The sequence below is a fragment of the Danio aesculapii genome, chromosome 9, assembly GCF_903798145.1.
Source record: "Danio aesculapii chromosome 9, fDanAes4.1, whole genome shotgun sequence".
Taxonomy (NCBI): Eukaryota; Metazoa; Chordata; class Actinopteri; order Cypriniformes; family Danionidae; genus Danio; species Danio aesculapii.
In genome coordinates this window covers 51162831-51185968 of record NC_079443.1, presented here as the reverse complement: position 1 = coordinate 51185968, position 23138 = coordinate 51162831, and the positions used below count along the sequence as shown (strand labels likewise).

Below are 23138 nucleotides of genomic sequence, written 5' to 3'. Positions count from 1 at the left end.
GTGATCATTTCGACGATGGGTCTATTTTTCCACGCTGCTCACGCTCAATTAAAGTGGCAGTGCATTGAGAATGACCAAAAACACACTGAATGACAGTAAAAAGTAGCAATGTTACCCAATAAATGCATCAATAATATCCACCGACTTTCATGGTCAATCAAATGAACTTAAACGATTAAATGCAACAAATATTTATTTGGGCCCAAACTATATAACCAAATTTAAAACTATTTCAGTACTAGTTTTGCTTAAGCTGCACATTAGTTTGATTATGTATAAATATCATTCTAACTATATTGGATAAATATATGATAACTATAGGCCTACATCATGCTGACAATCAAAAACAAAACTACATGATATCACAGGCGATTGTCCTCTGAATGCACCTGAAAAACATGCATGACACTTCTCGTAGAGCATGAGAAGCATGCAGTTCTTTAGATCTAGATAAAGCCGGTTAAGGAAACAGCATGGGAGGAAGCCGCGGGCCTTAGTACAGATGAAAAGTACAAAAATAAAATAAAATTAACAAGTGCTTAGATTAATATATAGATAATGTAAATTAGATAGATAACTATCAATCAATCAATCAATCAATCAATCAATCAATCTTCATTTATATAGGACCTTATTACAACTAGGAGGCTGTCCTTAGAGATTTACAGTATTAAAAACTAAATGAAACATTAAAACACATGGTGGTAAGAACACAAGTGTCAATAAAACAGCATTTTATACTCCCGAATATCAAAAGCAAGTCTAAATAAACAAGTTTTAAGTTCAGCTTTAAACTGTGCCACATTTGTGATGAAGTGAAGTTCTAAAGGTTTTGGACCGGCCACTGAAAATGAACGATCACCCCATTGTTTATACCTGGATCTGGGCACCTCCAGCAACAACTGACCTGCTGATCGTGGGGCCCTGCTCGGTTTATGAACTTTTAAAATCTCACATAAATATGAAGGTGCAAGACTATTAACTGCATTAAAACCAAATAACAGTAGTTTAAAATAAATCAATCCTGAATTTAACAGGGAGCCAGTGAAGGGAGTAAAACAGATGTGATGTGCTCATGTTTGCGACTATTCGTTAGCATGCGAGCAGCAGCATTTTGCACCAGTTGATGAAGAAAGGTTTGGTTAATTCCAGCATAAAGTGCACTGCAATAGTCCAGACAACAACTAGATAGAATAGACAGAGATAGATTGATCTGTGCAGCAGCCGCCGATGAGCTGCACGCTGCAGACGCAGCCGGTGTGAAAGGCAAACGACAGCGCGCTACTTCTGCTCTCCCTTCACGTTACACATTCGCTGTTTCAGCTCTGCTTGTGCGTGCGGTGTGTAACAGGCCTTTTGTTTAGAAACGTGTTTAAAAAAACTTCTCTCCGTTAAACAGAAATTTGGGAAGAAATATCTAAAGTAATTAAAATTTAAGAGGAGCGCTAATAAGTCTGATTTCAACTGTATAAGATTTTATGTGCAATTTTATAACGCATGTGCACCTTGGTGTTTGCATTAGTGATTCTTTTATTGCAATATTCCTAAACGTGCACAATAATAGCTGGATGAAAACATAGCTAATAACAGAAGCACAATCAATATGCTCGATTTTCCTGCATAATAAAAGCCCAGCGACTGTAGTATGTTTATTTCACATTCAGACAGATCATCCAGCCCTTTGTTCTGACCCGGGAAAGAGACGCTTTGAGTCTGGCTTTAGTGAATTGGAGTTGTGAATCTCCCATGAGCCCCTGTGGTTCATTCTGACCTGTGAGCGGAGAGTTTTATGGCATCTCGTTGATCTCTTCTGCCTCCACCAGACAGGTCTGATCGGCGGATGGGGATCTGAAGGGCGGATGATACTCGATCAGGTTGAGGATGGAGGATCCAGGGTTGTGTCTTTGTTGAACGAACCAAATGACGGCAGAAACGGCCAGAATGAGCACCACGCTGATGATGACCAGAGCCGACAGCAGAGGTTTGCTCTCTGCAGAACACACAGACAAACGTGACCCAATCATTATTTACTTTCATTCATGATGCATCTGGACTCATTTAAAAAGAAATAATAAACACAAATTCAGGATATCATGCATGCAGACACATATTCAGGATATCATGCATGCAGACACATATTCAGGATATCATGCATGCAGACACATATTCAGGATATCATGCATGCAGACACATATTCAGGATATCATGCATGCAGACACATATTCAGGATATCATGTTAATTGTTAAATGCAATTAACTACATGTAATTTTAAAACTATGGTTCATTTTTTCAGTTTTCTGTATTTTTGACTTTTCATGTTTATAATCTTTCTTAATCAAGACAATACTAATGTTTTAAAGGCGCAGTAGGTGATCTGCCTAAACGCTAACCGGTTAGGATAATTTGTTTGAAACACAGTCCCTCCCCTGCTGTCCAAAGCCACATCTCCTGAAATCATGAACGCGCACATTAAAGATGACAGAGACCTGACAGACTGTCACTGTTCAGAAATGACCCAATGTGAATATAAAAGCACCTTCAGCTCAGTAAAGCAGGCTAGGTGGAATAGCGCTGTTTACTGATGTTTTGTTGTTAAACTAAATATAAATCGACATTATCGATGCTGTAAAAGGTCCTTATGAAACTGAAAATAGTCACATCAATCTTTCAGCAGGAGATTTCAGTGGCTGAACAACACTTCTGTGCATATAACCCATTCATAACAACACAATCTACATCAGCTTTGAGTGACTAAAAGAGTTTTAACACAGAACATGACCTGTCTAACAGAAATACTTCAGCCATGGTGTCGTCCTTTCTCCAGCGAGCAAAACTAACTCCAATACTGATTCAGGATTTTCAAAAGTTTTGATTCAGCATTTGATTTTACTGCGGTCACTCTCTTGAACTCGGTGTGTATGCGTGTGCAAATGGCGGATCGGCACGCAGATGTACAAATCCACATTTGCTGACAGACAGTTTGGGCTACTTATCAGAATTATGGGAATTGTCGGCCCGACAAACTTTAATTGGATGAAGATATTTTGGTCTTATGCCTCACTCAGGATATAAAAACACATATAAATACATTTAGATGATTTACTTTAATCATTACTACTGGAATGTGAAGAGATTTTCAACCAGCACAACAACACATGTTTCTGACGACGATCACCTACTGCACCTTTAACTTCAGAAAAATTTATATTCCATGGAATGACCATGATTTTTAATCTTTTAGAAACCTTGATTTTTGTTCAATCTCAACGAACAAAAATATATTTAAGAAATGTTTAATATATATATATATATATATATATATATATATATATATATATATATATATATATATATATATATATATATACACACACAGTTGAAGACAGAATTATTATATATATATACACACACACATATACACACACGCACACACGCACGCACGCACGCACGCACGCACGCACGCACGCACACACCTATGCCAAACAAAGTTTTGTTTTTATGTATGTGTATTACTTATACATAATACACACAAATTTCTTTGGCAAAACAAACTTTTATTTTGGATACGATTAATCTTTGCCCAGAAATAATACATTATCTACAGTATATACATTTATCAAGATATTGTTTTTTCGCTAGTTGTCAAAACATTTCTCATTTTTATTTAGTTGATAAATAATTAAATAAAAATATTACAAGCACAGAAACATATTTGTACAAAAATTACAACTAATAAAAACAGCACAATCACACAACCAAATTAGTTTTACTATTTCGACCAATTTAGAATAAAAATTAACACACACGCACACACACACACGCACACACACACACGCACGCACACGCACACACACACACGCACACACACACACTACAGAAGCTCAGTTCAATCAGTTTCTCAGCAGCGTTTTTCAAATATTGCTTACTGTAGCTTTAAATGTGCATGTATGATAAGATTATACTTACGATTTGACCTGATAATGACTGCTTCTGTAAAACAAAATGCAAAGATTGACAATTAGCTTAAATACTAATATTTTATAGCCATTGACTTTTAAAAGTACACACACAGTGCTCAGCATATATAAGTACACCCCTCACAAATCTATCTTTTAAATTCATACTTTTAATAGGAAGCTCTACAATAATATATTTGTGCATATACATTAGATTAGTCAGTACTGAACCAAATCTGGGGCTTATCTAACAAAATAACTTACGATAACTGTCCAAAAACTAGTACAGGCGAATTTATATGTTATTGAAAAATATTAAATACAAATTAAAAAAAGAGGGAAAAAATCAAGAGAAGCAAAAAAAAAAAAAAAGTAAAAATTTGCTTCAGAAATTTTCTAGGTATATCTTTTTTGCAATATTTTGCTTGAATTTAATTGTATTATCTTTCAATTTCTAAATATGTTTGACGACTAAAATAGTTTTTAAAATAAATATATCCGTTTAATCTGTTTTGTTGAAAATGCATCAAAAAACACTGCTTATTTTCACTGAGAAATGGAGAAAAATATTCATTTTTAAAATGAGGTGTACATAATTATGCTGAGCACTGTATATACAAAAATACTGTATATCTAAAGCAATTCCATGACATTAAAATAACCAGCACAGGCTAATTGGAAATATGTGCCTCGGCCTACATTTTTGTAAAATATAAAGTATGTTTCTCCAGGTAAATTTGTTGCACGTTTCTGATGATGAATAGGCACTGTCTCGTTATTATGTTACTTAGGGTACATTTTGTTTTACATTTCAGAGACGCGTCCTTCTTGTACAGAGGTCCGTTCTTTGTACAGTACCTCGCTTACATGATCTAAGATGATTTGGCAGATCCTGGATCTTTTAATCTTGATAACAGATCTCTGGCTAATTTGGTTAGGTTGGTGTATTAATCAGATTAAAATGTCTGGATGAACTGATCTAAGATCTCTGCGTGTGTTATGAAGAACAGATCTATTGATCCTTGAAATCATGCAATACAACGATTAGCTGATGGCACAGCAGCGTAATGACATCATCTGATTAATATTCAAGTATACATGTGAGCAATATAATATAAAATTTGTAGTAAACGCTTTGTTAAATATGATACATGATAACTTTCCACATTTGTTGTGAGCTGCATCCTTTATACTTTCATGTGTCAAGAGTATTTAGTAATTTATTTAGCTTTACATTTAGAGCGGATTTTGTTTACTATAGTAGCCTAGGCCTATTTTAATTTCTCAATCGGCATAAGGAAATTAATTTTGCATCTAAAAAAGCATTTTGATATTGGTCAAGGTGTCTGCAACTTTTGCAAAGCATCAAATCACCATCATATTAGCCGTCAAAACATGTGCATGACTGCATAAATTATTATTCCATTATAAAAGACAAACAAACAAAAAACAGTTGATTATTGTGCATGTCTATTATCATACAGAAATTGTACTAAAGCTGGATCAGTACCTTAAAATAGTACGTGTTTGTATCTAAAAAAAAAAAAAAATATATATATATATATATATATATATATATATATATATTAATTAATTAATGAAATTATGCAATCTGCTCTCCAAAACAAAAGTACAAAAACTGTATATATAAATAAATTAAGGCTGCCAAAATTAGCGGGGTAACGCACGTGATTAATTGTAAATATTTAAAAAATAAACGCAAATAATGCAGTTGCAGTTTTTTTATTTTTTATTTCCTGTTGTGGCCGACATGTGTTTAGGGACGGCGCGTGCATCGAGGTGACCTAGGCGGTCGCCCTGGGCAGCAGAATAGGATGACTTCACTTTCCCGGTCTTCACTTTCATCTGCTACACCCACCCCCTCCCTCACGGTCCTAACTTTCAACCGCGAATTGGTCACTTTCGGGTTGAGGGCGGCGTGATTGCCGTTTTCCTAGAGTGCCAGTTTAGCTTGCTCTGGCCCTGCATGTGTTTAACGTGCAAAGAAATTTGGATAAGACCAAGCTTTTAGAAGGAAAGTTTCAGTATAAAACAATTAATGTCGCATAACCAGGCTATCCTGCGCTTCCTCCAGAGATTCATGCAATTTCAGGTGTTTCATTTTTAATCTTTAGACTTTAACTGCAGTTCAGCAGTTCGTTTTCATTCAGAATGTTTTTATGGATTTTGATACCGCATGGCGAACGGAAAGAAAAACCTCCGCATTGCAGGACTCGCGTGATCCGTTCATGTATTGAAAAATCTCTGCTTACATGGTCGACTCTTAATCAGTATTATCCTAATCATAAAAGCGGAGTATTGATGTCCATGTAAATGTACTGTAGTGAAAGTGGCAGATGAAGTCGCAACCTCAGTCAAAGACAGCCCTGTTATCTGCCTTTAAGCTGCTTCCATGAGCCCTCACAATCATAAGTTTGACGTGTTTCCCCCCCTACACGCAACTTTTGTAAAGCATCAGCTTCACATTGCTGTGTCAGAATCTTTGCTTGTAAAATACAGCCATTCTTCAGAACGTTTAATTTTTTTTTTTTAAGATTTTTTTTTTTGGCCTTTTTGCCTTTATTAAGCGGATAGGACAGTTTTACAGACAGGAAGCGAAGTGGGAGAGAGAGAGGGGGTAGGGACGGGAAGTGTCCACAAGCCGAGATTCGAACTCGGGACGCCCTGAAGTGCTACTGCACCATATGTCAGCGCGCTAACCACTAGGCTATTGCACTGACCAGAACGTTTAATTTAAGCAAATTTCATGCGTGTTAATGAATCTCCCGCTCATCGGGTTCGCTGTACTGCGCGCATTGTCTGTGTGTGTGTGTGTGTGTGTGTAGTTCACTTAGAATCCAACAAGGAAATCATTTTTGTTCAATTCAAATGGCACTTACATGCCTGTGTTTTTATTTCTGTAATAAATATGGCGTTTCGTGATTAATCATGATTAATTACAAAAAAAGTGTAATTACATTAACTTTTTAATCATTTGACAGCCCTAATATATATATATATATATATATATAAACTTTTTTTTTTTACTATTTTACTAAGTGTATGTAATCTATTGGTTACTACTGTAAGAAAATATCAGCATTCGGTACCTTTGCTTGAAAAGACCCCATCTAATCCTGTTTCTATGAAATGAGCGTACTCCCGAGCAGGTTTGAGCTACCAGACCTGTTGCTATGACAACAACTTTCAGATCTGTTTTGAAGAAAGAAACGATCCTGGATCGTGTCAAATCGTCAATCACCATATCCAGCTAATTGAGTAATCCACGTACAAAGAACGGACCCCAGGTCTACATCAGCTAGCGAACCACTGAGCTAAAATGTAAATATTTGTTTTTTAGTGTGAAAAACTTTTTCTGATTTAGGGTTGAAGATAGGTGACGCAAACACATTCACTACAAATCATAGACAGTGTTAATTTGTTTTGTGATATTTATTTGGTGTTGTGCAAAGAACTCCTTGAAAATATCGTTCATGTGAAAAGAAACAAAAGTTGTTGTCATCCTACTGCCCCCTAGTGTTCATTTTAACTAGTAACTGCAGTCAAATGTATGCTGAAGTACGCTTTTGCAGTTTCACAGACTAAAGTAAGCATTTCCATTGAGTCTGTGTTGGAAATACCACAGTATGGTGAACTCACTGGTCTGACACACTACTCCGTTCTCAGGCTCGTCTGTGCAGCTGATGTTTTCCCACTTGCCGGTATTAGAGTGAAGAGCGACACATGTGTCCATCAGAGGCAGATCAGTTTCATCGTCACCGCCATCCTCCCAGTTACTGAAGCTCAAAACACTGTCATCCTCGTGCCACCTAAACACATCCTCTGAACAGTCAAACACACACAACACTATGGTTAATGCATGTAATGAGAAGTTCTCTGTTAAAACAACAAATTAGGCTCTACATGATCATACCCTTTTCACATTTCTGTGTTTCTCAACAGCGGAAGTAGTTACATTTGAGTAAACTTTGAGTGCAGTGAATAGAAGAGTGCAACAAATAATTTTCTACAATACTATTTGCTGAAAAAATAAAAGAAAAACTCACGATGGTGTTATCAAGACTTATAGAAAAAGGAAAAAAGTTGTGCGAGACTGATAACGGCAGCCAGAAGAGAGAATAATGCCAAATGTACTGTCCTGCCCCCATAAATGCTGCATTAGAAAAACCTTACATAACTTTTAGACTGTTTGGCAATATCCTGTCTCTGAATAATGCGCAGGTTAGCGTATGCTCCATCAGTTGTTTTCATTTATGTCAGATGTTTGGTGCCATCCTGTGTCTGAATAATGCGCAGGTTAGCATATACTCCATCAGTTGTTTTAGTTTCTGTCAGATGTTTGGCACCGTCTTGTGTCTGAATAATGCGCAGGTTAGTGTATGCTTCATTCAGGTGTTTTCCTTTCTGTCAGCTTTGTGTTTTTGATTGCCGCCATCTTGTGACTGAATAATGCGCAGGTTAGTGTATACTCCATCAGCTGTTTTAAATTCTGTCAGCTTTGTGTTTTTGATTGGCGCCATCTTGTGTCTAAATAATGCGCAGGTTAGTGTATACTCCATCAGCTGTTTTAGTTTCTGTCAGCTTTGTGCTTTTGACTGTTTGTCGTCATCCTGTGACTGAATAATCCACAGGTTAACGTATGCTCCATCAGCTGTTTTTGTTTGTGTCAGCTTTGGGTTTAATTAAAAAATTAATAAACCATTAAGGCTCAGAACAGTGTTGTGTGTGTAATTTTTATGTTTTGTGGCAAGTAGCTGTTTAATAAACAGAATAAAAGTACATTTGCTAATAAACCTGTCAGGATTTATTCTGCAATAACAACCTCCTGGATATACTTTATCCCTAACTTAAGCACCTCTGATGATAGCGGTGGTCGCAGGCAGAGATGTATAAAGTACTAGAGACCCAGACTTAAGTAAAAGTACAAGTACTCTATCTAAAAGTGACTTGAGTAGAAGTAAAAGTGCTCTTTAAGCACCATACTTAAGTGGAAGTACTAAAGTATTCAACATTTTTTGTACTTAAGTATTGCAAGTAGTTTATTTCAAAATGTACTACTCAAGTACTGAAAGTAAAAGTACAAGTATTGTGTAATGTAGTTATTAAAGAAAGCAGTCAAAAGACATCATATTGTTTTGTTTATTTTAAATCGCTTTTTTTGGGGGCACGTCATTAAGCAGAACGAAAAGAAACATGACTTACAATACTGTTTTTCTCTCACGCTTGAACCACAGATCTGACAGATTATAACAGCTTTAACACACACCTTTCAAAGTTGTGTGTCACAAAAACAGTCCATAATCCACTCAAAACGCTATTGAAACCCATTTTCGGAGCACAATTTACTGGTTGTAAACGCTGTAAACGAACGTTCTAATTCACTTGATTTTGATTTTATTGTAAAAAAAAAAGAAAACGTGTATATTACTGTGTTAAATGAAAATCTGAAATATTTTATGGCTTATGGCTATGATTTAGTATTCAAAAATGTTTCATTTTGATTATGTTTAATTAAATTGGTCTTAAACTTCATATTTTTATAGTATATTTATTCATTCTGGTACTTTTACCATAAACCAACATCTCAACCATTTGGTAGAGGCTGATATTTTTGAAATTATGGGATGTGTTGGGGGAAAATGTATTGATTGTGTTAACTAGCAACATTAGGAGTTAAGAAATGCAATAAATAAAAAAATTCTATAGTTTTTTTTCTTGGTGAGACAGTTAAATGGTTACTTGTAATAAAATTGTGTCCTTTAATACAGCAGTAATATATATGAACTGTACCCTTAATTTGACCCGCTCAAAGAAAACACTCTTTCTGAATGTATCAAACAAAACTCATGCACAGAAGACAGCATGAGCATTTATAGCAAATAAACTAATGTAAATATTCTCCCGCCTGCTTTTTAAACGCTGACAGGCGAGGTCTTACACCCCTTTGATTGGTTATTGTCTTCACCTTCTCAACAGAAAGGGCTGCTACCAGCTTTAGAAATGAAAGCGTTGTTCACTGATGGCGGGAAGAACAGCCGCGGTTACAGTCTATGTATGTATAATACGCGGTTATCACAGGTAATCTATAATAGACACAGTGGAGAAAACTTGCACCTCATACACGCCCAGGTCTGGATCCACAAGTATCGCTTTAACAGCCAAGAGGAGATGAAAAGTTACCTCACAAACAGGCCAGCGGGTCAAATGTCCAAAGTGAGAGAGGCAGAGATTCTCACAACATTTCTCTGTAGTAGTGAAATAGCGGCTCATGTGCTGTGCCGCCTTCACTCGCCCTCGCGCCTCCGTCCTTCGCCATAGAGTAGTATTGCGACACCGCACAGAGGAGATAAATGACGTCAGTACGTAATAACCCGTTATGATCTATTACTGAACCGATATCGACCATTTTGACACCTCTAGTAACGAGTAACGATGCAGCTCATAAAAAATCTATCGGAGTAAAAGTATTAAACTCATCGAAAATATGTACTTAAGTAAAAGTGGAAGTAGGAGAAAAAACAATACTCCAGTAAAGTAAAGATACTGCCTTTTAGTACTTAAGTACAGTAGTGAAGTAGTTCTACTTCGTTACTATACATCTCTGGTCGCAGGTCACTGGCATTGTTATTTTGGGGCTTGTGGGCTTAAAAGTTTAGAACCCTAAACAACACAAAACCATTTTTTTTTTTAATGCTCATAAAAAAAAACTTCATAAAGCATGATGGAGCAGCAGAGGCCTGAATCTGGGTCAAATTCTCACTGAGCCATGAACAGATGATCAAAGTTCACATTGTCCTCTACTACATTGTTCAATAACTGAGTGAAGTCTTTCATCGAGAAGCCTAAAAAGCAAACATGTGGCGTCGGGAACCTGTTTTTATAGTTTTCATCTGGACTCTGGGTGTGGATGAAGTATTCTTTGAATCCGCCAACCCCCCGATCATACCCTCAAACAACAGGATTTCCTAGTGTTGTGAGACGACACGTGTGAAAATTACACCAGAGGAAAACAACTCACAAAATGGATGCGTTTACACGCTTACATTATGGATGGACAAGGATGGAAGCTTGTTTTTGCCATGAAAAACATTTACACTTTTACAACATATACAATTTTAACTTTTTTCCCTCAGAAATAAAAAAAATACACACACATATATACATACATACATATACATACATACATACATACATACATTTATATACACACACACGCACACACACACACACACACACACACACACATACATATATATATATATAGCTACAAGCAGCAAACATTGGTGTCTGAGCACAGCCTGTCGGGCAACTGGTGTTAAAAATACATCAAATTGATGTTAAAGAATATCTACAAATTCTTAAATCAAGAAGCATTTCTTGTCATGCAAATATATTGTCTTGTTTTCAGAAATAATGTGTATAAATTAAGTCATTTTCAAGCAAAATAATCTGACATTTATTTCTGAAAACAAGACAATAGTTTTTGCTTGTCTCGGATTTTAAGAATTTTTTCAATATTTCGACTGGAAACAATACAAATGCTCTAAGAAAAGCTTTTTTTTTTTTGCAGCGTGGTGTTAATTCAATGTAAACTGAACATTAAACACTTAGCTACCAAAAACCACTTTCAGTGCAGGATTAACTGTCTATTTTCACTGAACTATCAATGACTTTGTGGCCTAAACTGAATTTAAAGCTAGATAATAGCTTTGTGATCAAAAACTTACACTTACCCAAGATGACTTGGTTTTTAAGATTGACTCAGGAAATCTTTGGGGAAAAAAGGGATTTTTCCTTGTAACTTGTGGAGAAGTAAGTAAGAATATAAAAGGTACTTTTATTTTGTATAAGCGCTATACAAATAAAGGTGAATTGAATTGAATACTTATTGAAGCACTACCGGTCACACTCTTGATGGTCCGTTTGTTGAATTAAGTTACATTGCATCTACATGCAAACTAACTCTAATTAGATTATAAGTAGACTGTTAGGTTGCAGTATCAACAGATATTAAACAGACAGTCTACTAATACTCAAATGGACCATCAAAATAAAGTGTTACCTATGGTATGATTGGTGTAGGAGAATTATGGGACAATCTTGCCAAGTTTGGTCTGACTTTCAGATTTGGTTAGCCAGACAGAACAATACAAAAATGTTTTTTTCTTTTACTTATAACTCAGCTTGTTTATGCAGTAAATAATTTAAAGTTTTGAGTTTCTTATTATTTCTTTACTCTCTTTAAAGTCATATTTACTTTGGTTAAGTGACCTTGAGTCCTCAAAATGTGCGTTTTTCAAAATCCAAAAATAATTACGATTCAGTGTGACACCGTGGCTCAGTGGTTAGCACTGTGGCCTCACAGCAAGAAGGTCGCTGGTTCGAGTCCCAGCTGGGTCAGCTGGCATTTCTGTGTGGAGTTTGCATGTTCTCCTTGTGTTGGCGTGGGTTTCCTCTGGGTGCTCCGGTTTCCCTCCACAGTCCAAACACATGCGCTATAAGTGTATCGAATAAGTTAAATTGGCCGTAGTGTATGAGTGTGTGTGTTTGTGTGTGTATGAATGAGTGTGTATGGGTGTTTCCCAGTACTGGGTTGGGGCTGGAAGGGCACCCGCTGTGTAAAAATATATGCTGGATAAGTTGGCAGTTCATTCCGCTGTGGCGACCTCTAATTAATAATGGGACTAAGCTAAAGGAAAATGAATAAATGGATTAAATTGAGAGTTACTAGAACTGTAGGATTGTGGGATGTAAATTATGAAGGGGGAAAAAAGGAGTTGTGAGGTGTAAATTTAGAACTGGAATTAAAAAGAGTCAGAATTTTGCGTTTATATCTTGTAATTATGACTTTTTCTACCCTAAAAATGGTAAGATGCAATTTTAATACAGATAAAATAAAAAGGAATGTAAGCAAAGAGCAATGGTTACATGTCTATTTACAACATCTATTCCATCATGTCTATTTACAAATCCGTTTTTACCTTATTTGGAAGCATCATGAATATTAATGAGCTCTGCTCTGATGGTCTGTTTCACTATGGCTCACAAAGCAAACAGATATCTATTGTTAAATCTCCCTATTTTTATATTATTATATATATATTATACTACATTTGGTTTAACTTTGTTCAAAAGTGAAAAATCTTTCAGCAACTGTAAGAAACAATGTGGCACATCTGAGAAAATAGTCAGAAATGCAAGATGTAAAGTAATAATTATCTAATACAGTACAAACTCAGAATTCCAGGAAGAGTCTGAATTGTGGAGTTAAATACTGCAATCAATTTTTAATCACATGGCACAACCAGGCTACAATTTGACCTTAAGACATTGAGCAATGCTGAGTCTGGTTCACAGAAACAGTCATCATTAACTCCTTAAACCCATATTATGTATTAATAATGTCAAACCTGAACAGCACAAACGATAACCGAGCAATTCAGAATGGCATAAGTATGAAACTTTTTTATTTTTGCATTAACAACCCATTTAAAACACAAGTAAATACTCATGATTCACTCAATTAGATGTTATACAAACTGTCTGCAAGAGCTGACGCATAATCCTCAATAGGAACTAAACAGACTGCTCAAGATTTTCCAAAGCACTTCTCCTTTAAATGTCCCAACTTAAATCACTGACTAGGCAACAGTTTGACAAACAACTCTTTGCCAAGGGTTTGAGAAGATTAGTCAAGTTCAGCTGCATTCCAGTGTAGAGAAGCTGGAGCACATCCAATAATCTGCTTAAACATGCTCCTCCACATGCATTGGGTGTTTATTAGGGGAAAATGTATAACTAGAATTAAGTATTGAACCAAATAGTATTACTGAAGGATTCATTGAGATTTTGCATAGTCAAAGCAATTATGATTCACTTATAAAAGGTCTCATGTTTCTATGTACAATTTAATTTCTCTTCTGTAACTTTAGAAATATTATATTTTATTAAGATACACCGCAAATTCTACATTTTAACTTAGAATTTCATACAAATAATATTTGAAGAGTTCAGATGCAAAAACCTCTTAGTGCCGTCTGAATTTTTCATTGAAAATTGTTCTCAGTCTCCTTCATTTATGTCGAGTTATTTTACTTTAAAGACCATAGAAAAAAAACTTATTCTTTGCCTTAAAGGGCACATAGGTTAGCCCTTTTTTCATATTTAATATAAGTCTTTTGTGTCCCCAGAATGTGTCTGTAAAGTTTCAGCTCAAAACACCCATCAGATTATTTAATATAGCTGTTTGAAGTGTCTATATTATAGCTGGAAAAAAGGTTTTGCTGTTTTTTTTGTACTGGCCCTTTAAGGCTAGTCCTCCCCACCAACCATTCCCACGTGCCTGTCAGCAATCGCCAGCTTTGCACTCGTTTAATCGTTAAGCTTTGCACTCATTTTGCACGCATATGTGACATGATACTGGTAATATCCACTACTGTATGGATATCTCTTATCTAAAATGTACAAAATAAACCCGATTTAACGTCCACAAACCGGGATTGAAGCGTCTTCTTTTATAATTGTTCTGACACGCGGCTGTGCTGATGAAGTGAATCTGAAGTAAATAGCTGTAATTTATTACACACATGCTCTGTTTTAAAACATGTTAAACTTGTAAAACTCACTCTTGATCACGTTTGATGATGATTGATGATCCTAGCAAACTGAACACACCTTTTATTCTCATTTTATTCTTTCTTGATGATATGATTATACACGTGACTACCGGGACATGTTAATGCGCGCAACTGTCAATCAATATTGGTGGGCGGGGGGAGCGCACTCCTACGTAAAGTTGCGGTCGATCTGAAAACCGCTCCAATTGGTCCACCGTTTTTAAGTTGTTAAATTGAAAAAAAAGGACTAGGTGTGTTTATATCACCCCAATATGACAGTTTATACACTATACTTACACACATTTCTGTATACTTACACACACTTACACCATAGGTGCCCTTCAAAAGGGATATTACTGGACATATCACACAGGAGCCAGGTAAAAATGCTCATTTTAGAAGAAAATATGTAGATAGGTTTAGAAGGTTTTTGCATCTGAACTCTTCATTTATAATGGGCAAATACAAGATTTTAACAACTAACATCAGCAAATCACAATCTGATGCATTTAAATGGGATTTTCAAAGAAGGAAAAAAAAAGGCAGAATAGAAAAAAAGGCACTGGGTGTTACTTTCCATAATGAAGCCTTAGGTTTTGAGGAACATTTTAAAGGGCACCTATGGTAAAAAATCTACTTTTCAAGCTGTTTGGACAGAAATGTGTGTAGATATAGTGTATAAACTGTCATATTGGGGTGATATAAACACACCCTGCCCTTTTTTTTTTAAATTTAACAACATAAAAACGGTGGACCAATTGGAGCGGTTTTCAGATCGACCTCAACTTTACGTAGGAGAGCGGTCCCCCCGCCCACCAATATTGATTGACAGCTGCGTGCATTAACATGTTGCGGTAGTCACGTGTATAATCATATCATCAAGAGAGGACGAGCGCAAAGCAGCCGGGAATAAAAGGTGTGTTCAGTTGGCTAGGATCATTAATCATCATCAAATGTGATCAAGAGTGAGTTTCACAAGTTTAACATGTTTTAAAACAGAGCATGTGTGTAATGAAGTACAGCGATTCAATTCAGCTTTACTTAATCAGCACAGCCACATGTCAAATCGCGGTTCAATCGCGGTTTGTGGACGTCAAATCGGGTTTATTTTGTACATTAACATAACAGATATTCATACAGCAGTGGATATTACCAGTATCATGTCACATATGCGTGCAAAACGAGTGCAAATGAATAAGCTAAATTGGCCATTGTGTATGTGAGTGTGTGCAGGAGTGTATGTGTGTTTCACAGTGATGGGTTGCAGCTGGAAGGGCATCCGCTGCGTAAAACATGTGCTGGGTAAGTTGGCAGTTCATTCCGCTGTGGCGACCCCAGATTAATAAAGGGACTAAGCCAAGAAGAAAATGAATGAATGGAAATGTAACTTTATGTTAAACAACTATTATTAATCCCACAAGGAGCAATTAAGGTATAGGGCCAACACAGCCAAGCATGCTTTATAGTGAATTCCACAGAAACAATACGCATTAATATAAAACAAAAAGACCTGCTAACAACTGCTTAAAAGAGCCTCTGGAACAAAAGAAAATGTATATCTATCAGTCTTAGATATAAATGCAAAGCTTCTAAATCTTCTTCAAGAGGGCAACGCTTTTAAAACTAAATTCATTTTAATAGTGGAGGACATTATTATGCATGATTATAAAAATAAACACTTTTCCTATAACAGGAAATAACAGGAATAACAGGAAATATGTACATTAGGAAAGCAAATATGGTTATTTTGGGTGTTTAAAAAACTGGTTGAAGTCAAAATTATTCGCCCTCCTGTGAATAATTTCACAGGACACTTACTTTGTCAAATATCTTCCAAAGGATGTTTAATAGAGCAAGGAATTTTTCACAGTATATCCTATAATATTTTTTCTTCTGGAGAAAGTCTTATTTGTTTTATTTCGGCTAGAATAAAAGCAGTTTTTAATATTTTTAAAAAATATATTAAGGTCAATATTATTAGCCCCCTTAAGCAATATATTTTTTGATTGTCTATAGAATAAACCATTGCTATACAGCGATTTGCCTAATTAACCTAGTTAAGCCTTTAAATGTCACTTTAAGCTGTATAGAAGTGTCTTGAAAAATATCTAGTCAATATTATTTACTGTCAGATATATATGTTATTATAAATGGGTTATTAAAACTATTATGATTAGAAATGTGTTGATCTTCTTCCCATTAAACATAAATTGGGGGGAAAAAAATCTACAGGAGGGCTAATAATTCAGGAGGGCTAATAATTCTGACTTCAACTATACATAAGCAGGTTTTGAGAAACAGGCACGTTTTTGAAGGAAGTCAAACTTACTGTCACTGTCATAGTACAATCCAAGCCAGACGTTCATTTTGCCTTTCCACACAGAAGGGCTGTAGTTAACGACGAAGTCATTCTCATCAGCACTTTTTACCGTCAGAAGCTCTAAAAATATAATGGAAATGTTATGACTACATCCAGTGCAGAAATCAACAAACAATTTTTAACATTTCGAGTTTGCGAAATATAAAAAGTACCATATCCTCTGCACATGTCTTTTGCATCCTGAAGAGAGTAGCTTCTGGCCACGTCCTCTGCTCCATGGATGAAGTGATAGCAGTTGCGTCCGAAAGGCAGCCATGTGCGTCCATCTGCAGGGCAGTCTGTACAGACAGGACATTTTTCTTATTAAACATTTCAAAGTTTTTCCTTCCAGTAAATAAGGTTGCTAATAATATAAAATTGCTTCTTCAAAGGAAATATATTGTGTTCAATGGGGAAAATAATTGTTTGTAGAGCAGTGATCACAATACTGTAATATTTTTATCCAAGGTTATTATATTACGTTAGAATCTTATACGTGCCCGTGCTTAAACTAAACCTGCTCCTAAATTAGGGCTTCTGAGCCTCTATTCATGATCCTCTATAGCCACTTTCATGGTGAGAAAAAATATATAGGAGATATAGATTATGTATTATGGTTTTCCAATTTATTTTTGCTCCTGAGTTATGTGTTGTGAATAAAATATAAATGATACTTATCCTTAATAAAAGGGACCAGCAGAGATGTATAGCATTTAGAGTTGTGTTTTGTGGAGTTAACTTACAGTGCTCAGAATATAGGAGCACACCCCCCACCCCCACATATCTCTTAAATTAATATTTTCTATAGTATGCTTTACAATATTATATTTGTGCATATACTGTACATTACTGAAGCCAAATCTGGAGCTTATCTAACAAAATAACTTACAATAATGATTCAAATATTAGTAGCCCAAATTTAAATATTAGGGAAAAATATTAAATAAAATGATCAAAAATACCAAAAATCAAGACAAACAAAATAAATAAATAAATAAAATGTTGTTGAAATGTTGCAGCTTGTAATTTTTTTTGCAATATTTTGCATGAATTTAAATGTATTTTCTTTCCGTTTCTAAATATGTTCTGTGACTAAAATATTATTTTAATAAATATATCTGTTTAATAAATCTGATTTGTTCAAATGCACCAATATATATTGCCCATATTCACTGAGAAATGGATAAAAAAAATTCTAAATGGGGTGTACTCATATATGCGAAGCACTGTATATGCCAGGAATGTCTAAACTCAGTCCTGGAGGGCCGGTGTCCTGCATGTTTAGCCCTAACTTCCTTCAACACATTTCCCTGGAAGTTTCTAGTATACCTAGAAAGAGCTTAATTAGTTCGTTCAGGTGTGTTTAATTGGGATTGGAACTAAAATATGCAGGACACCAGCCCTTCAGGACCGAGTTTGGAAACCCCATATGCAAACACATGCAGAAATTAGTATCAGCAGATGAGGTTTAATAAAGTGTATTGCGGTCCTTTCACTCTAGAAAAATGGATATTATGGGAATAAACCACAATTACTTCGGTCATAATTGTAACCATGATTATTTAGAACGATTATCAGTGTGCCATAAATCCAAAAAGTAGATATTCTCTTTCACGCATTCTCTTTTGTGCTTTTAAAAACATGAATTAATCAAATTTACATCAATAAATAAAATGCGTCCTACACTGCAAAAGTCACGTTACAGTACATGCTTTTACTCATTTTCATGTGAAACCAAGCGGCAACCTCCCGCTCTCCCCCGTGAAGCAAAAACGGAAATAACTGAAACTGCAATTCATCGAAATTCTGCTAGTCCTGGCTCCAGAACAGAGCAAATTTCTATTGAGCCCACTGTTAAAATGGCCAAAATTACAGCAGAAAAAAAAGTGTTTACAGCCTGGTACAAAGAACGATTTTGCTTCATATAGCTTCATTGACCCTTCATGACAACTGTGCGGGGGGTGAATTTTTTTCTAACTCATCTGTTTTGTTTATATAATTATATATAATATAATTATATATATATATATATATATATAATAATAAAGTCTGCATAATTAAGGGCGTGGCCACTTGAGTGACAGCTAGGTCTCGCTGGTCGCAGTCACATCACCTCAGCTTATTCCGGCTGATTAGCTGCTGAACTCGGCGTGTACAAAATATTTTTGTGTTGTTTTATGTGGCTTTACACAGTCCATTGCCTTTTGGAATTATTTCTTACAATTATCAGATGATATGGCATGCTGTGTGCACTTAATTGTGTTCACAAAACATTGACGTGCCCTCCATTTCACAGGTGAGTGAAATAATATATGTATTTATTTATTTATTTATATATAATTTATATATATATCATATCTATAAATGTATTTGTTTTATTTAAGATCATTTATATTTTTCTTTAGAGCTGTAATGCACTCCAGATTCTGACAGATTGATTAGCTGTAGGCTCTAGAACAGTCATCTGAAGCGTTGTCATACAGTTTTATGCTGGAGTTCATCAATAGTCTTGCATTTACTAACACAGACTATATTATAAGTGTTTAGAAGTGATTCACGTTTTCCTCCTGTAAAAAAAAACGTCATAAGAACAATTCTTAGTGGCTCAATGTATTACAACAGTGTTTTTTAAAAGACTAATCACTTTATTGATATAGTATACTACAACCCATGTGGTCAGAACACAAACGAGTCGCAGGTAATGAAGTATTAAGCGTTTCTCCCAAAGAAAAGCCCATCTAAACAAAATGCTAGCAGGCGTCTGTAGCTCCGCTCACGCCCCGCCTCTTTGCCCTTGTTTGGTATCCCCAAGTCGGTGCGAGGACGCATGACCAAAATGATAACGGTTGGCCACGCCTACTTGTAGCTTCTTTTGCATTCTTCAGAAACCTATGGGTGACGTCACGGATACTACGTCCATATCTTTTACAGTCTATGTGTGAAACTGAGCTTTGCAGAGGAACCCATGCATACTGCTGAAATGGGGGAGGCATATGACGCAATAATCGTTTTATCTCCATTAATGTTTTTTCACAATTGTTAAAAGTCAATATCAAAACTGAATTTCGATTAATTGCACAACAGCACTAGTAAGAGCTGACTGATATGATATGATGCTGAAACGTGCATTAAACTCTTAAACTCAGCAGTTTTCTCTACATGTGTTTGTTGCCTCATTAAAAACGTCCACGGCAAACTTCATAATATACACGTTAAACTGACAAAAGATACATTTAATCAGACCTTATGCCTCTTTGGGGTGCTACTGAATGCATTTATAATCCGTATATCCTGCATTTTGCATTCGGAAGCACTGTGAACAGATGAGACGCATGGCTGCCTCACAGCAAGCTTATTTACTCGTCATGCCTCTCTCATTTTTAAAATAAGAGTCCCACATGCATAGTACGCTTAACACAAGCATAGATAAACGTATAAATATGAAAATTTGTGTTAAATGAAGTGAATGTTAATGATCTTGTGTGCAACATTGCGTAACGTAATTGGTCTGCTTTTCACTGACAATTTAAACTCACAGGATTTACACGAGAACAAGGACACAATGAGAATAAGCAAACATTTCCGTGTGCTAAACTCTTATTATTCAGCTATGCCTAGAAGGTATTTTCTTCGATGGCACCTTTAAATATACTGAGATTGTAGAAGGAACTCAAGATGAAGATGTCGGACTGGTGGAATTTACAGTACAGCATTATGGGTCATTTTCTGCACAAATTTTACTATTAAACAATTATTAATTCAAACAGAAGTTGAATCAATGCAACAAAAGCATATATAAGTAATGTAAAACCTCAGAGTTCACAACAAATCGGTCTTTTAATGTTTATCAGTTATTGTTTTAAAAACAATACATGCTTTTTCACTTTATAGGTTTGACGCTAATAACATGTCAATAATAGTCTGGTAACAAAACATAACATTAATATTATTTGTATTTCAGTTTCTGAAGACTTTGAGCACAGCTAAAAGCCTTTGAATTCATCACTGACAACTTGTTGATAAAGTGGTAAAGTAGAAAGTAAAGTAGAAATAAACATGCATTTCAATTGCTTAAGATATTAAAAGAAACATTAATGTTATGTTTGGTTACCGAATTATTATTGACACAATTAGGCATGGGTCAGTATAGGATTCTGACAGTATGATAACCTTGGATACTTCTCTAAAATAGTGCTCTTTTTAAATATCTGGGTAAAAAACTAATCATTTTTCCCCTTTGAACACAATATATTTTATGTTGAGAAACATTTATAATATTTTGGAACTGTAAACATGTCGGGCTGAATAATTCAAATGAATCATTGACTTCTGCTGTCTTCTTTTGTTTCAAAAACACTGAATTCTTTACAATTTAAAAAGGCATCTTTGAAGATCCTTTCTGCTGGAGATACTGTTGACCTAAAATAAAATAAAAATCATATAAATACCACAGGAATGGTATAGCAGAAAATGTTGGCGGTTTTAAAACCTTGACTTTTCCAAACAGCGGTATACCTAGAAAACGGTTATCGTCCCATGTTTACATACAGTAAGATGTAATTGGCATAGATCTTATAAAGTGCAAGAGCTGGGCTCCTGGAGTAAAATCTTTTTTTAATTAATATTATTTGTGTGTATCTTGGTTTGCGCAGCTCATAGCTTCATTAATGACAACTTCTTGTTGATAAAGTTGTAAAAAGTAGAATATATATGGTATTTCAATCACTTAAGATATGAAATGAAACATTACCCAGTGTTTCTAGAAGGTTCTGTCAAAAGAAGGGAGCATTACAGAAAACCTCAGAAAGCTCATTAAGAATTCACTCGACAATTTACTACAATCTTACAGTATAGATCACTCTAACTGTATGATAACAATAAAACGACATAAATGTACCGTAACTACAATATATAATTGAGGTAAAGCTGGTTTTATATTCACACATTGGACTTTCGCCTTAGTAATATAATTTCATAAAAGTATTCTTTGCAAATTCTAATTAGTCATTGGCTGCTATGGATCACTATCACAGTACAACATTGTTTACAATCCATTAAACAGTGCTAATGTTGTCTTCAAGTCATATTTACATGTGATTTGAGACCATATATTCAAATTACCATGGTAAACATTATAGGGAGCGTGTCACAAGTTATCACAGAACGAACGAGCGAATATTAAACTAACTTTACCTCAATCATTAGGATAATTGTGTGAATCTTTCTCTTTAAATTAGCCTACAGCTCAGCCTGAAGTTTTAGTGTTAGCTAACAGTCAAATCTCATGACCAGTGATGCTCACGAAGAGAAGTTTGACATTTTATTGAGAACTCTCTCACAATATTCATGATAAAACAGTATTTTAAAGAGGCAGTGTGTGTTTCTCAAGTGGAGAAGTCAGAGGAAGTTTACTCCTGTTGTTTGAACATTGCCATTTAATAGTTAAAAACTAAGGTAAACAGTCACGCGCTTTGCGTTAAACACGCAACAGAGCAAACACTCGCTAAATAACAAAATACTCACCATTATCGTCCTCTCCTCTCGCCGAATAACCAGTGAGGATGATTAAAGCGATGTAAAACAGAGTAACGTTAACATGTCGAGCGCTGGACTCCATGTTTTGAAGTGCAGAAATCATGGCTGCAAAACGCGTCACACACACACAGACACACACATACACAAACGTCCACGCGCACGCACACGACGTCAGCAATAAAGTTTTATTTTCATTATTACTACAGTTTGACAGCATTGCCAAAGCAAATAAACGTGTTATAGTACAGAAACAGACAATACAGAAGATAAACGCGGAGCCATGAGTACAAATAAAACAATATAACAGGAGACATAAACAAATAACGACGAGTCGATTCTCATATAAGCTAGCAGATGCTAATTTGATTTTGCTGTAGAAATAAAATACAATGCAAATTTAAAAGGGTTAGTTCACCCAAAAATGAAAGTTCTGTCATCATTTACTCACTTGTTTCAAACCTTTATGAGTTTCTTTCTTCTATCGTTTCGCTTGATCCTTTTTAACAAACAACAACAGTCCATTTCTCAATGTATGTGTTTTTAATCTATTGAAATGTGGTAAAGCTGAACAACTGAACTGTATTTTTATACTATATTAATTTTCTATTTATTATTAATATTATTATTGTTTTATTTTTTTTCCCATAAGT

General features: G+C 35.3%; 1 protein-coding gene across 1 annotated transcript; it reads right to left on the bottom strand.

Annotated features, from left to right (window-relative positions):
- Positions 1-593: 593 nt before the first annotated feature.
- cd302 (CD302 molecule) lies at positions 594-22601 on the bottom strand. The gene is made up of 6 exons (XM_056466003.1): positions 22477-22601; positions 17127-17252; positions 16924-17034; positions 7618-7800; positions 3968-3991; positions 594-1990 (listed from the first exon to the last, which is right to left on the bottom strand). Exons 1-6 carry the CDS (start codon positions 22589-22591, stop codon positions 1788-1790), a joined length of 762 nt encoding a protein of 253 aa, XP_056321978.1. The 5' UTR covers positions 22592-22601; the 3' UTR covers positions 594-1787.
- Between the last annotated feature and the right edge of the window lie 537 nt (positions 22602-23138).